The following is a 17,317-nucleotide window of genomic DNA, read 5'->3' as shown; positions in this document are numbered from 1 at the left end:
CTGGACCTACACATATTTGTACCAAACAACTTGCGGCAACAACCAAGATGCTATTGGTTTAAAAGAAAATAAGGCAGCACCACAAACACCATTCACCTGACCAATTGGGGGGAAGAAAAAAGAAAAAGAAAAAAAAAAAGTGCACACTTTTGGTGGGGATGCAAATTAGGCACAAGCAACAGCCTTATAAAGTTATTGCCTTTTTAAAAACAAGGGTTGGTACGAACGTAATCCCTCATTTTTTTCTGGTCATAACCAAAGCGTCATTGGAAAGCTAAGTGACATCACAAAGAAAGGTTTGTATCTCCCGCCCATTTTAAGTTGAGCAGCACCGAGATCGTTCACATGACGTCACACCACACTTTCAAAATAACTGCCCCCACTAGATGTGCATACGAAGCAGAGAACATGAACTGAATTCCTTACAGGAGGGGAGGGTTCTTCCAGTAGATATTCACAGGCATTTAAATAATATTGTTACAGTTTCACACGACCCCCGTTCCCTTACCAAGGGGAGATTAAGCCCCTTGTTCTTTTTGGGACGTCGCAACCGCGAGACTTGTCGCCACTTCCGGTCGGACGCGGGACAGGGTTTCGGGACAATGTTCGCACGTACCTAAGTACCCACCCCGCCGCAGAGGCGGGGATCAAGTCTCGCACGAACCACACGTAATTTGAGTGCACCCGAGCGGATGGCGCACCACGTGGTCCGTGCAGTTACCTTGGTATTGGAACCCGATTAGAGCGATATAGTTCGTACCATGCTAAGTCAATGAGGGAAAACACGAGACGGTCGAATCAAAGAAATAACAGGTTTAATAATTATTATTTACACAAGGATTGGTAGAAGCAGAGACACAGGGCAGATCTTATACAGTCTTAACTTATCTCCCAGACAATGGGCCCATTCACACTCACAGGGGGATGAAGGAAGGAATGCTCATGCGCTGAAAGCGCCGGCTTTGTCGTTCAGGAACAGCTCACCCGACGTGGCCCTCTGCCGGTCACAGCACGTCCCTCGACGAAGGCAGGCAGGCAGGCGGGAGGGATCCTCGCGGCGCGTATCTCGAACAAAGGCAGGCAGGAAGATATGCACGTCTCTCGCCCGGCACGGCGGTCCTTCACAGCGCGATTAATACAACGGCGCGCTTTCGCTCTCGTATTTCAACAGAGGATCTGCCTCAAGCTCAACCGCGAACTCAACTTGTAACTCGTCTGCCTCCCTTCTCACAACTTAGTTCAACACCGCGCAATCTCAGAACTCTTAACTTGGTTCAGCGCGCCTCTCCCCAGAACTACTTCAACACCGCGCACTCATAACTCTTAACTTGGCTTGCTTGCTCTGCGCGCATCTCAACTCTGGTGGGGGCTTCGGGCACAGGGTTATATTGCCACGCCCTGGCCCGTCTCAAATGTTCCAAACCACGCCTTTTGACAGTGGCAAGCCACGCCCCTCGAGCCCTGATTGGCGGCTCGTGCTTACCGGTCACTCCCACTTCTCCTGTCCCGCCTTCCCTCAGCCTGCATCGACTTGTCAGGCCGGCCTCGTGGTAATTTGCGCCAAAAACTAAAGCATCGAGGCGGCATAAACATTGGAAGGAGACCTAACTCATTATTCTACTCAATGCAAACTAAACATAGGAAAGGTCTACGCTTACACTTACGAAGAAATAACTGAGCTTAAACGAGGCTACATGTTGTCGTGTAGTGCGACTAACTATGAGGGGGAAATTAACCTTTATTTGTAAAAACACAAAACCGCAACAATATGCATGACGACTACCATTGATGTGAGCACCCTCATAGACTAGACGGATTTCTGAGAAATGTGAATGTTAGGTGCATTTTTGGGTAAAAGTTGGGAACCTCACTTTTTAACATAATTAGGGTATGCTGAATTCGATTAACCCATTTCCCAAGCCGAATTTTGAGTTTTTGACCTTCTAATTAGCATAAACAAAATGGCCGCCAAATTGCAATTTTTGGACAATTTCTTTCAACAAGCATTTATGTATATACATGCAGCTAGCTCTCTTACTTTAACTTTACAACTTTTACCCCAAAATGCACCTAGAAGCTTATACATGGCCTTTTTTCATAAATCCGTCTAGTCTATATTATGGTTGGTGACATATTGAAAGACATTCAAACTGATATTGAAATTGGAGACTATAAAATGGGAAATGGTTTTAATAAGACAATGCTTCATACAACCATTTATTCTAAAATTAAGTATACATGGCCATGAAGCACATTCAGGAATGTCACACATGATGTTTTGCAAAACTACATCAAATTCATACAAGGGGTCTGATCATCACTCTGTTTAGTTGCTGACAGGCACACATTGATGTGCACCTCAACTCTGAATAGCGACATTTGCAGCGTCGAGTCCTGCATTGCTTCTGGCATGCACAACAAATCATCTCGAGGCAACTTTCTGGGATTGGACAGGCAACTTTCTGGGAGTGATATCAGAATAGGCTCGAGTCCTGAATCACCACGTTTCCATCCCATTTCCACAAGTGCAGGAAGGTCAGGAATGGCACAATGAGCATTTCTCCATACCATGGCTTGATTGTGTACTCGCATCAAATAGAAATGGAGCATCACTTGTCAGTGACATTGCTTCTGGTTTACCATTCTTGGAGAACAACATATGTCGTGCTGAATCAACAGGGGTTGTTTGTTCTGTGCACATTATATATTCTGCAGACGAACACTTCTGCAGATTTGATCGTCTCCTCTGAGTTCACCAATGCCCAAGTTCTTCAGCAGTTTATGGTGCTCTTTGAAGACTTTCCATGATGTTCGTTTGGTGTGATTTGCAAAATATGAGGTGGTGTCACACCCAGTTAATGTGTGACATGGAAGCAGTGCTCGATTGTTTAAAACAGCATCAATTGGTGTACAACGCCGTTTCTTTGATGTACCTGACATCATCCAAAGATGTTCACATTGTGCACGTGCGAAGTAGGAAATTCAAAACAAAAACTCAAAATTGGGCTTGGGAACCGGGTTCATCGAATTCAGCATACGCTAAATTATGTTAAAAAGTGAGGTTTCCAAATTTTACTCAAAAATGCACCTAGAAGCTTATACATGGCCTTTTTCCATAAATCCATCTAGTCTATTAGATGTTGGGCAAAGCGTTAACAGCGGAGAAACCGATATTGATGAGCCTCAGTGGTCAGCTGTTCGTTTAGTGCAACTGGAAAACAAAAGTGGGATTGATGCGCCCATCAAAGTCTCCATCAACGGAAATGCACCAAGTGGAAAACATGACTTCATATTTGCCACTTGTGTATACGTATTCCCTGTAATTACCTGCACCACCAAAAATGAACAGGGGCTATGTTTTCACCCTGTGTCTGTCTAGAGCATGATCTCAGTTAGAGATGGATACAGACGAAACTTGGAGCGATTGTGTGTGTAACAAGGACGAATCTGAGATTTTGGTGAAGATCCGGATCCTATAATTGTTAGTTACTCACGTGGATCGGCGTGCTACATGTGCCTCACCACACATCGCTACACAGGCATAGGCATCTTGGACCATGACTACTCTCTCTGGGAGTGAGGGACGTGGGAAATGGAGGGTGTGGATTAGTGGGGCTGATGGTGGATCAGGGGTTGTGGGGCTGAATATATACTGTAAATCAGAAATCAGAACCCAACACGTATAAATAAAAAGGAACCGAGCACAAATTTATATTTATTTTCAATTATCAGTTAGAGCTGGAAGGGTAAGGTCAATACAAATTTTTCAAAAACTGGATGGGAACGAATTTACTTCCCGTTTTCTTAAATTATATATATATATATATATATATATATATATATATATAGTTGCGGTTTTGAGTTTGTAAAGTGAGTTTAATAAAGGTTAAAATTTGTGCCCCATAGTTAGTCACACAAGCAACATGTAGCCTCGCGATAGTATAGTTATGTCTTACAATTTTTTTTTTTTTTTTTTTTTTTTTTTTTGTATACAAGATCGAGGCTCGTGAAAGAGCGAACATTAATCACACAGAAAGACAAACCGACACATAAAACATATAACATCGGGAGCGGTAGACAAGATGGGGAGAGAGGGGGAAGGACACAAACACAACATTTGAGAGCAGGGACCGAGAGACATGGAGACATCGAGAGATCTGAGAGAGGGCGAGGGCTTTGGGGGGGGGGGGGCATGGGAAGGGGGCGGTGGGAGAGGTATAAAACATATGGACACTGCCAGGACTTCCAGGAAAGAAGTTGGAATTTCAAACAAGGTGGATCTGGGGTGAATTAGCGGGGGTAGAAAAGATCAAGGTTTTGGATGGGGAAAGATAAGAGATGGTGGTGAACAGCTGTTTTAAAGACCTGGAGGGAGGAGTGGGATTGAAGGGAGTGAGGGAGTTTGTTCCAGAGGCGGGAGAAAAGAGGAATGAAAGAGTGAAGGTGAGCAGAGAGCCGAGATTTCGGCAGTTTAACCATCAGAGGGTATATATTTGTGAGCTTAGTTCCTTTCCATTGTTAGTTCTGCATTGAGTAAGAGCCAGGAGAATATAGGCCCATGTTCAGGAGAATTAAAACCTGAGGTCTTCCTTTCTTCCATTTGATCGTTTGTGGTTTCCTTCATTGGCTAAGCGTGGCACGAGTACAACAAACACACAACATGCATTTTAAAGGCCATTTTCCCTGCTAGAGCGGGGGTTAGCCTTGCGGTCCCCATGACAATCTTCTCCATTTTGCCCATTTTCTGCATCTCTCCTTGTTAACCCCCTTGCCCGCATTTCTTCTTCCACCATCTTTAGCCAAGTCTTTCTCGGTCTTCCCCGTCTTCTACTTCCTTCTACATTCATTTCCATCACTCTTCTCAACCAGTCACTTTCATCCTTCAACACATGACCAAACCATCTCAACCTGTTCCTCTTCACAGCATCAATCACAGGCTCTATTCCCATCATCTTTCGCAATTCATCATTTGTCTTCCCCTCTCTCAACGATACGCCGCACATCCGACGAACCATTCGCATTTCCACCCTTTCCAACCTTCGTTGCTGGTCTACGTTCATTACCCATGTCTCGCTCCCATAAATCATAACCTCTCACACATGCAGCATACACCATTCCCTTCAGCTTCAACGACACTCCCCTCATCATCAGCACGCCACTCAATTCCCGAAACTTCTTCCATGCACATCTCACTCGAGCAACCGTTGCCGAGTCTGATCCACCTTCTCCATTCAGCATGTCTCCGAGGTAGCAAAATGTTTTCACACTTTCCAGCTTCACGCCGTCTCCAAGATCCAACTCAACATTTCCTCCATCTGCAGCTCCCTCTGTGCACACCTTACATTTGAATGTAGCTGCCACACTGGTTAATGACCCTCTCAGACCACTACATTTTTGATGAACCCATTCAGCGCACATTGTACACTGAATGTTCACTCCGACACCCTTCCTACACAGCACAGGGCCACTTCCCAGTTCTTTCCACCTCACCACATGCTTTACCACTTGCCATCACCTTCGTCTTTCCGATATTTACCTTCAGACCTTTTGTCTCCATACATTCCTTCCACGTGTTCATCTTTTCCTTCAGTCCATCCATACTTTCCGCAATCAACACCAGATCATCTGCATACAACAACTCCCACGGAAAACCCTCCTTTACGTTCTGAGCCAGCACCTCCATCACAGCTACAAATAGTAGTGGACTTAGTACCGACCGCTGATGCACTCCCACCTTCACCTCAAACTCACCACTGTTCCCGTCCTTCGTCCTTACAGCTGTGCGCGCTCTTTTGTACATTGCCATCACTACTCTGATCAACCATTCCTCCACTCCTAACTTCCTCAATGCCCATGTCAATACTTTGCGTGGAACCCGATCGAATGCTTTCTCCAGATCAACAAACAACTTCTTCCTCTTCTCCATGTACTTCTCCTGCAATTGCCTCACAATGAAAAGCGCGTCTGTCGTTCCTCTTCCTGGCATGAATCCAAACTGCATTTCGTCGATCTTCACTTTCTTCCTTATCCTCCTCTCCAACACCCTTTCCAATACCTTCATTCCATGCTCCAATAACTTTATCGCTCGGTACGAGCCACACTCCAGAGGGTCACCTTTCCCCTTGTATAGAGGGACGAGGGTACTCAGTTCCCAATCCACTGGAATGCGGCCTTCTTTCACCACCAGATTACAGATCTCTGTCATTCTCTTCACACCCCAACTTCCTGCTGCCTTCAACATATCTCCCACAACTCCCGTCGGCCCTCCCGCTTTTCTACCCTTCATTGCTTTTATCGCTTCCTCAACTTCCTTCTCAGTTATCTTCTCTGCCGGTCCTAAAACTGGGTTACTCTCTATGTTGCCATCCCATGCATTCTCTGTATTCAACAGCATTTCCATTTTTTTTTTTTTTTTTTTTTGTATTCAAGATCGAGGCTCGTGAAGAGCTAACATTAATCACACAAAAAGACAAACTGACACACAAAACACAAAAAACAAGGGGAGCGGCAGACAAGATGGGGAGAGAGGGGGAAGGACACAAACAACATTTGAGAGCAGGGACATCGGGAGGACTTGGGGGGAGGTGGGAGAGGAATATAACATATGAACACTGCAAGGACTCTGGGGTGAATTACCGGGGGTAGAAAAGATCAAGGTTTTCGATGGGGGAAGATAAGAGATGGTGGTGAACAGCTGTTTTAAAGACCTGGAGGGAGGAGTGGGATTGAAGGGAGTGGGGGAGTTTGTTCCAGAGGCGGGAGAAAAGGGGAATGAAAGAGTGAAGGTGAGCAGAGAGCCTAGACTTTGGCAGTTTAACCATAAGAGGGTTGCAGGCAGATCTTGTGCGACCTGAAGGAATATTGGGGGGACAGAGCACAGAGAGAGCTGGGGGAGCAAGGCCGGAGAGGAGTCGGTAGAAGACAAAGACCACCAACCTGCCTGCGGTGAGTGAGTGAAAGGCCCTCGGAGTTGACTACACAGCAGGAGATTCCAATGATTCTGAAAGCTTTGGCCTTAACAGCGTGAAGCCGAGCAAGGTGTGAGGCAGGAGCACCAGCCCAGAGGGGGGAACAGTATTCCATTGAGCTGTGGATGAAAGCCTTGTATGTGGTGAGGAGCTCAGGTGCACCAAGGAAGGACTTCGCATGACGGAGGATGCGCAGTCGGCGACTGGCTTTGGAGGCCAGCTTGGAAATGTGGTTTTCCCAAGAAAGATCATGGCAGATAGTGAGACCCAAAAGCTTGAGCGACAGAACTTCTTGGAGAGGATTGTTGAGAAAGTAGATGGGAGGGTTGTCCAGTCGGTCCTTTCGGAAAGACATTGTAAGAGTGTGAGATTTGTCAGGATTGAAAGACATGTTCCACTTGTTTGACCAGTCTGTGATTTTGTCCAGGTCTGCAGAGAGTGAAGAGGCTGCAGACTGCCGATCTGAGGGATGAGGAATGGAGGGGCAGATAGTGGAGTCATCAGCAAAGAGATAGAGAGGATTTTCCAGAGAGTCGGAGAGGTCATTGATGAAGACCAGAAATAGCACAGGGCCCAGAACACTACCTTGGGGAACTCCAGCCAGAACAGGCAGGGAAGATGACAGAAATCCATTCAGGGCCACACGTTGCCTACGACCAGAGGAAATCCGCAAGCCATGAGTGGAGATTTCCCTGAATACCACAGGAGGTGAGTTTGGTGAGCAGAGCTGGGTGCCAGACCGTATCGAAGGCACGTGATATGTCAAGGGAGACAGCTCTGATTTCCTGTTTGGCATTGAGGACCTCCATCCATTGTTGAGACAGCAGAAGCAACATGTCCAGAGTAGAATGACCTGGTCTGAATCCAAATTGATGATCAGAGATCAAGCCATTGGAGAAAAGAAAGAATTGACCAGACGCCACCAGGATTTGGAGGAAGGAGACAGGTTTGAGAGTTCAATCTTGAGTGTGGAGAGATAGTGCTTCCTGGCACTCCTGAGGGTAGAAACACACTTGTTTCGAGCTTGGTGGAAGGAACTGAGATTGCCTTCAGTTGGATTTGCCTTCCAAGACACAAAGGCAAGTTGTTTCAGGGCAACTGCCTCACCACAAGATTCAGTGTACCATGGACGGGAGGAAGGGTAAGACAACTGAAGACGAGATGGGATAAATCTGTGCATGAGAGAGAGCAGTTTGCTTTGGAAGAATTCCCAGGAAGAATTGATGTCAGAGGCATTAGAGATGGGAGACCAGTCCAGTTGATTGATGGCTGCTTGCAGACCGTGCCAGTCGGCCTGAGTGAAATGCCAGACTCGTCGGCGCTGAGGAGGCTCTCTGAGAATGGCCAGTGAGATGTCACTTTAACAAGCACATGATCAGAAGAACCGATTGGAGCAGAAGAAGAGCAGCAGACATTTGCAGGGAAGTTAGTCATAACCAAGTCCAGAAGAGAAGATACTCCATTGACTGAGATCCGGGTCGGGAAATTGACAGATTGTGTCAGTCCCAATGAGTCGCAGAAGCCCTTTGCTGAGGTGCCATGGCTGGTGAGAGATGAACCCACACCCAGCCAGCTGGCATGATGACAGTTGAAGTCACCACATATGAGGAAGAGAGAGTTTGGATGAGTTGATAGAAGTTGGTCCATGTTGTCCGACAGAGAAATGTAAATAGAGTCATCACTGTTTGGAGGATGGTACAGAGCACATATGAACAAAAGGTGGGAGCGGAGAGGAAGCCGTAGCCAGAGGTACTCCTGTGGGCGGGGTGGGGAGAGGGCAGTGCAGGCAGAGTGAGGAAGAGAGTTTTTGATAAAGATAGCCACCCCACCACCAGGACGAGGATCAGGTCTATCGTACCGGAGGAGGGAGTAACCAGGAAGAGATATTAAGGAATCAAAGACATCTTGAAGGAGGAAAATTTCTGTTAAGCAGATCAAGTCTGGATTTTCAGAAGCAACCTGAATGGAGAGATCAATGTTTGAGGTCCATAATGTTTGAGGTCCATACCGTTAGTGAGGAGAGGGGGGGAGCGGGGTAGGGTCAGATGAAGGGTGAGAGGGGGATTTAGGAAGAGCAGTTGATAGTGTGTCAGAGATTACAGAAGAGTTACAAGAAAGGGAAGGATGAGGAGGACGAAAGGTTTGATGGTGATGGAATGAGGCACAGTGAGAGTTGGTTTGAGGGGGGGCAGAGGAAAGTAGAAGGTTGGGGGAGGTGGAGGTATAACATAGGAGGGAGAGGAAGTGGGGAGGAGGCAGCTTTGAGAAGGAGGTGGGAGGAGGGAGAATTTGGGAGGGATGGTTGGGGGGGAGATTTGAAGGGGAGGGGCAAGGGGGGAGTTTAGAAAGTGGATGATTAATGAAAGATGAACATATATAACAAATTGGGTTTGTTGTGATTTTCAAGTTAGCGATTCGTTTAAGAACGATGGAGGAGGGATGGAATGAATGAGAATTTAGAGCATGGAGTGATTTGGAATCATAAGAGATTGAATATTTTTTTGAAATGGAATGAGTTGAAGAGGAAATTGAAAGGAGCCTTTTAAATAAGAAGAAAAACAGCGTGTTGTAATAAACCACTGAATAAAACACTGAAGGGGATAGTTGAAACATATTTAAACAGAACTGTGAAGAACAATCTTATATTCACAAAAATACCAATGGGGAGAGGAAGCCTAGAGCGATGACCACGAGTCACTTGAACAGGGCAAAAGGTGGAAGGCAAGGGAAAGGTGGAAGGCAAAAGGTGGAAGGCTTTTCCATCTTCCTTCAATTCCATCTGGGTCGACAACGATTTGTCCCACTTCATCCTTCAAGCAACTCACCCCCATCACATCACACCTCTCTCTTTCGCTATCTGCTTTGCAATCCTGAATACTGCTTTCTGACCCTCTTCCGAATCCAAGCGTTCTCCGAACATTTTCCTACATGCCTCCTGCACCTTTGCTACCTCTTTCTTTGCAGCCTTCCTGGCTGCCTTATAACTTTCATGCTCTGCTGTTTCTGCTCCCGTACCCTTCGCCTTCTGCCACTCCTTGAACTTCTTCCTCTTCTCGTCAATCCTCTTTCCAACTTCATCATCCCACCACCATGTTTCCGAGTGCCTCGGTGGTCCTTTTGTCCATCCACATACCTCACCAACGGCTCCCAACAGACTAGCTTTCATTGACATCCAACCACTTTCAAGCTCAACCACATCATCCTCGACCCTACTCGGGCCTCTCTTTTAATGCCTCCCTTACTGTCACCTCTTTCAACATCCACACCTTCATTCTCGGTTGGTACTTCACCCACCGAGCTCTCCTCGCACCTTTCACCCTTACGTCGCAGACAACCAAGTGGTGCTGTGAAACAGCCTCCTCCCCCGGGATCACCTTTGTGTCCCGGAGGTGCCCCCTATCTTGCCTACGCACCATCAGGTAGTCAACGGTTGTCGGCGACCCACCTGACGTGTATGTAACAAGCTTATTATCCTCTTTCTGGAACTGAGTATTACAAATCAACAAATCAGCTCCATCAGCAAACTCCAAAATCCTTTCACCTTCTCCATTTCTCACACCATATCCGTAACCCCCATGAACTCCGTCAAAACCATCCATACTCCTTCCCACATGTCCATTTAGGTCTCCTCCACCCACATCAACTTCCTCATCTTTCATGTTTTCCATCAGCTTCTCTATTGCACACCAGAACTTGTCCTTCTCTTCATCGCTTCGACCAACCTGCGGAGCATATGATCCCGAGATGACGTTCACCAAGAGCTTTCCAATCATCATTTTCACCATCATCAACCTATCACTCACTCTAGTCACACTCACCACACTGTCGACAAACTCCTCAGAAAACAGGACACCAACACCATTCACGCCCTCCAGGCACCCTTGCCACACAAACTTGTATTGCACGAGTACAACCGCTCTAATCGGGTTCCAACATCTAGGTAACTGCGCGGACCACGTGTACGCAATCCGCCCGGCGTACTCACATCACACGTGGTTTGTGCGAGGCTTGCTACCTAGTCTCCGTGGCGGCGCGGGTACTTAGGTACGAGCGAGAATTTGTCCCGAAACTCTACTTCGCGCTCGCCCAGGAAGGGCGTTTCAAGTCTCGGTTCCGCCAAGCCCAGCAAGACCAAGGGGGCCTACTCCCCCCTTTGTAGGGGGTAAAGGAGGGCGGCGTAGAACCACAACAATATATATATATATATATATATATATATATATATATATATATATCAGTCACTATGCGACCCCCATATCATCAGTGGAGAACCGCCAGCAAAGTGTCCCATACAGCTGCTGCTGCACCTTGCTGGGAGCGATCAGCACCGCCTGCCACACCGCTATATATATATATATATATATATATACACACACACACACACACACACACACACACACACACACACACACACACACACACACACACACACACACACACACACACACACACACACACACACACACACACACACACACACACACACACACACACACACACACACACACACACACACACACACACACACACACACACACACACGAAAAAGTAAGTACACCCCATGTAAAGTTTTGACTTTTTCAATATATTTCATCATACAGCTATTTGATCCTCATTTCAACAATATTGATAGATAAAGGTGATATAATATAACAAATATCATGAAACATTTACATTTTGTAGTCCATTGTATAATTTAAATAAACATAAATGCAAATTTTGCATGTGGAAAAAGTAAGTACACCCTTGGCTCTAATAGGTGGTATTGCCCCCTTTGGCAGAAACAACCTCAAGTAGGTGTTTCTTATAACTGTCTGCCAGTCTCTGACATCGACTGGGAGAAATTTTTGCCCACTCCTCCATGCAGAATTCTTTCATCTGTGCGATGTTTGAGGGCTTTCTTGCATGCACAGCTCGTTTTAAATCCCCCCACAACATCTCGATGGGATTTAGATCCGGGCTTTGACTTGGCCATTCCAGAACCCTCCATTTCTTTCTTTTCAGCCATTCCTTGGTGGATTTACTGGTATGTTTAGGGTCATTGTCATGTTACAAGGTCCACCTTCGGTTGAGCTTCAACTTTCCGACAGATAGCCTCACATTATCCTCAAGCACCCTCTGGTACAATGAAGAATTCATAGTGGATTCTATAATGGTGAGCTGCCCAGGCCCTGATGCAGCAAAGTTGCCCCAAACCATAATATTTCCACCACCATGCTTTACAGTTGGTATCGGGTTCTTGTGGTCAAATGCTGTCTTTGGTTTTCGCCAAACATGTCTTCTGGTACAGTACTGTGGCCAAATAGCTCTACCTTTGACTCATCTGTCCAGAGCACATTGTTCCAGAAGTGCTGGTCTTTGCCTTGGTGTTCATTGGCAAACTTTAGTCTTGCCCTGATGTTCTTTCTGGACAGCAAAGGTTTCCTCCTGGCACACCTCCTATGTAGATCAAATTTGTGCAGCCTCTTTCTTATGGTAGACTCGTGCACTTTGACATCAACAGTGGCAAGAGCTACCTGTAGGTCCCGTGATGACATTCTGGGGTTCTTAGAGACTTCTTTCAGCATCTTGTGGTCTGCTCTCAGGCTGCACTTGCTGGGGCGGCCTGACCTGAACAAGTTGGCAGTTGTTTGGAATCTTCTCCACTTGTAGATGATCTTCCGGACAGTCGAATGATTGATTTCAAATTGTTTGGAGATCTTTTTAAATCCCTTCCCAGACTCATAGGCATCTATATCCTTCTTTCTCTCTCTATCCTTTCGTAGCTCATTTGATCTAGGCATGGTGACGCCGCACACTTCAACAACAAAGAGCAAACCAAACTAAATGTCTGAGATTTAAATAAGACAGGTTCCTCCAAGATCTTCTCTAACGATGTTCTAATCATTTGCACCTGATTCTAATTTTCGGTATTTGAAGGAGTGATAAATGTAGGGGTGTACTTACTTTTTCCACATGCAAAATCTGCATTTATGTTTATTTAAATTATACAATGGACTACAAAATGTAAATGTTTCATGATATTTGTTATATTATATCACCTTTATCTATCAATATTGTTGAAATGAAGATCAAATAGCTGTATGTTGAAATATGTTGAAAAAGCCAAAACTTTACATGGGGTGTACTTACTTTTTCACGTGACTGTATGCTCCATTATAAGAATAAGATTCTTCACAACAGAGATATAGGGCCAAAACAGATGGTGTGGACGGATTTGGATGAAACTTGGTGAATAAATTGGTTAATTGACAAAGAACGAGCCGATTTGATTTTGGTCAAGGTAAGAATGTATATCCGGCCTATCAGTGGGATAAAAAACGTAAACCGTTCAGCCTGGCAGAGGTATGCCCTCTACCAAGTGTTACTCTACGTTTCCTCTACTTTTTATTGTAATTAGTCGCCGACTGGGCATCCTCCATCGTGCGAAGTCTTTTCTTGGCACACCTGAGCTCCTCACCACATACAAGGCTTTCATCCGCAGCTCAATGGAATACTGCTCTCCCCTCTGGGCTGGTGCTCCTGCCTCACACCTAGCTTGTCTTCACGCTGTTGAAACCAAAGCGTTCAGAATCATTGGAATCTCCCGCGATGAAGCTAACTCCAAGGGCCTTTCACTCACTCACCGCAGGCAGGCAGGTTGGTGGTCTCTCCGTCTTCTACAGACTCCTCTCTGGCCTTGCCTCCCCAGCTCTCTCTGGGCTCTGTCCCCCAAATATTCCTACAGGTCGCACAAGATCTGCCTGCAACCCTCTTATGGTTAAACTGCCAAAATCAAGACACTGCTCACCTTCACTCCTTCATTCCTCTTTTCTCGCGCCTCTGGAACAAACTCCCTCACTCTCTTCAATCCCACTTCACCCTCCAGGTCTTTAAAACTGCTGTTCACCACCATCTCTTATCTTCCCCCATCCAAAACCTTGATCTTTTCTACCCCCACTAATTTCACCCCAAATCCACTTTTTTGAAATACCAACTTCTGTCCTGGAAGTCCTTTGTGTCCTTGTGTTTTATACTTCTCCCACCCCCCACCCCCTTCCCACGCCTCCTCCCCCCAAGCCCTCTCCCTCCCACACATCTCCCTGCTCTCAAATGTTGTGTTTGTATGCTTCCCCTTCTCTCCCCATCTTGTCTTCCGCTTCCTCTTTTTATATATTTTGTTTGTCTGATTTGTTTGTGAAATAAATGTTAGCTCTTTCACGAGCCTCGATTCTGTATACAAAAAAAAAATTATATTAAGTGAGAAATAAAATAAGAGGCAATACTCTCATACCGACCCTCGTGATAGAAAACTCAACCATTACACTTTTGCCACAGTTTTACCCATTCCATTTGATCTTTGCATGAAAAAAATCAGCATTTATAAAAAATAAATAAATAATTATTTACAACCAGCAGTGCCGATACCTTACAAAGGTGTAATTCTAAACAATCGCTGCCATAATTTTTAAGAATTTTTTAAAAACACCGGTTCACAGTCTTAATAAAGGAGTACAGAGTTTACACACCGATTGCGGAGAAGGTAACTGGGTGCTGGTCATGGGGGGCTGCTGGGGACTGCCCACTCGAATTTTGCTTGGTCTCTGCTTCTGCGCGAAAGCCGTGATGGGCATGCTGTCCTGCGGCTGGTTGCTCTGTGGCACGGGAATGTTAAAAACATGAATGCATACCACCAGGATGTCACAACATCAAAGAAAAGCAATGGAATTCAAGGCATGCCAATGCTCAGTCTGTCTGGCTTCCTCACCACAACCTCGACGTCATGTATTGTGTGTGTCCCCAGGCCAGTGCGATCGAAGGTAACACGGTACGTAGCATTATACGTATCTACCGCATCAATCTGTCCCATGAAGAGGCCGTCGTGAACGCCACGGAGTCTCGCTGCCAACCCAGCAGGGAAAGGTGAGTGAAGAGAGGTGGATGGCGTGGCATTTATGAGATGTCAGATTAACAGGCATTACCATGGTCTATTGAAAACTTCAGTTTCCCCAAAAAACGTTTACAATCGGAATCATTCAACACGCAGCCTCAGGTTAGCAACAAAAGCAGCTCGGGAGGTCCACATCACTGCTAGGAATTACCATTGTATAGCATAAGCATCAAGGATTTGGCTCAAATAGATTAATGAGCACCGAAAGAAAAGGAACAAAAAATAACGTAGTTGACATGCAAGCTTATTATTTCACAAGGTGCTGTGAAAGTGCTCGTAGGCCATCCATTTGTAGCAAGAGTAGAAAGAGGCCTTTGGTTAAAGAAAGTGGTTGCAGACCCATTGCTAGTCACAGAAAGGCAGTGCAAAAGTCTTACGAATACACATTGCATGAAGCATACAGGTGTATCATATGCGCAGCAACATACCAGTGACCTTTGTACCGATGACAAGTGGAAGGGGTATCTCCTCTGGAAGATCCTTGAAATTTGACAAGTCCATCACCTGCTGTTGCTGAAGCATGCGGATCTTTTCCCTTTTCTGTCGCAGAGTTGAGCGCTCCTCCGCAAAGAACGCTTCAGAACACCTGTACATCAAACAATGATGCGTGAGTTTCCCACAGGTCGATCCATGTAGCTGCACGCCAAGTTACACAGGGAGCTCCAAAACATTTCTTACCGTCTTGGCTTTCCCATGAGTCTACGGATTGTGCTCCACTGGACACGCGTTAAATGCCGAGTCTTAAGTTGTGGAAACGACTCATGCAGACATATACAGAAGTCGTTGTCCCCTTCAAATAACGGCCTGGGATACCATAGGGAAGGGGAGAATAAAATTAAAAGCTCTAAATATGTGATATGGTGAAGCAAAAGATTAATCAAGAGTATAAATTGTGAAATTATAATCATACCAAAACATGCAATTTGGTGTCTGGCTGCGATACATTCAGGCGTTACAAGTCTAATATCAACCAAATATAACAGGAGGACTAACGGTCACACCCCCTCCCACCCCAAGGGGGTTTTCCACCTGAGGTGATATCCATGTTAAGGTGCATAGTTAGCTTATCATGGCATTTTTCCAAGGCAGTTTCTAATAACAAAAGTAATAAGGCCACCTTCAGCATCATTTAACATTATTGTTTTGTTTTCCCAAGGTCGCTTCCAATAACAAAATTAACTAGAACACTCGTAGATTGCATAGACTCGCCTAGCACAATCATTTGGAACAAATGAACACTATTATGGCCCACATTCCCGCATCATCCATGCACCCGATGAGGAGAGGGCATTGCATTTGGGTCCGTTTGTTACTTGCCGGAAAAGGCAAGTATGTTGATCGGTTGGTTTGTCTGTCTGTCTGTGCGCAGTACTATGTCTACACCGTTGCACGTAGAATCGCTAAACTTTACACACATATTTGTCTTGCCCTGGAATAGACTGTGCCCAATTTTTAACTCTCGGCCCAAGGCCTCCATTATGACGTCATAATTCAATATTCGACAAGTACAAAACTTCATCCAATCAAGAGGCAATTTCTTGAGCGCCATGTCGGCACAAACTGGTGGATAAAAAAAAAAACAATGACGTCATCGGTCACGTGGTTCGGCCGCCATCTTGGAAAAATCGAAAAACTTTGCACCTCGATATCTCCAAAAGTGCTGAATATAAAAAAATGATGGCTCATTGTAAAGAACTCGCCATGGGGAATAAAATATTAATGATGTCATACGCACCTCCATTATGGTCATAATTCGACAAGTACAAAACTTCATCCGATCAAGATGAAATTTCTTGAGCATAATCTAGGAATAAATTAGTTTAGAAAACAAATAATGACGTCATCGGTCACGTGGTTCGGCCGCCATATTTGTCCAAAATGGCCGAAAAAAAAGTACATTCCGGCAAGTCCTCGGTCTCTGACCGATTTTTCATTTGTTTGTCTATTTGTCTGTTTGTCCGCACAGAATAAATATGATTTTCTCTGCAACCGTTGGTCCGATTGACAGGAAATTTTTACCATAGGTGCAACTCCACTTGTATAATTTAATGATAATTATGACGTCATCGGTCACGTGGTTCGGCCGCCATATTTGTTTGAACACAAAAGCCTTAAAAACCACTGAAAATACATCCTGGCGAGGGTTTGCAATCTGCTCTTTTTCGTGTTATTATTATATTTTTCCTCCCGCTGAGCAGTTGCAGAGAAAATTATATCCATTTTTTCCCCTTTCATCCAATATGGCTGCCAGACCATGTGACTTATGTCAAATTTAGCAATATCATTTTCTGCATGGGGATTCCCTCCTATGTTTAAAGTTTTGCATCTATTCCACAAGCTATTGCAAAGAAAACCGCTTTTAAAGTGAAAATATTGTTGCGGATTCGGGGTCGGCACTCCCGTTACCAAGGGGGGGTTA

General features: G+C 45.3%; 1 protein-coding gene across 4 annotated transcripts in view; it reads right to left on the bottom strand.

Moving 5' to 3' along the window:
• The window catches only part of LIN9 (lin-9 DREAM MuvB core complex component), a 73,777-nt gene that overhangs the window by 37,139 nt on the left and 19,321 nt on the right, over window positions 1-17,317 (bottom strand). For all 4 annotated transcript variants that reach the window (XM_068130992.2, XM_068130991.2, XM_068130993.2 and 1 more), the window contains exons 6-9: window positions 15,577-15,702; window positions 15,327-15,484; window positions 14,716-14,849; window positions 14,477-14,602 (exon numbers count right to left, since the gene is read on the bottom strand). In XM_068130992.2, coding sequence (XP_067987093.1) covers window positions 14,477-14,602; window positions 14,716-14,849; window positions 15,327-15,484; window positions 15,577-15,702 — 544 coding nt within the window. The remainder of the gene's footprint in view (window positions 1-14,476; window positions 14,603-14,715; window positions 14,850-15,326; window positions 15,485-15,576; window positions 15,703-17,317) is intronic.

Source organism: Myxine glutinosa, chromosome 11, assembly GCF_964187855.1.
Source record: "Myxine glutinosa chromosome 11, kmMyxGlut1.1, whole genome shotgun sequence".
Taxonomy (NCBI): domain Eukaryota; kingdom Metazoa; phylum Chordata; class Myxini; order Myxiniformes; family Myxinidae; genus Myxine; species Myxine glutinosa.
The sequence above is the reverse complement of the archived record's forward strand: the minus strand, read 5'-3'. Positions and strand labels throughout refer to the sequence as shown.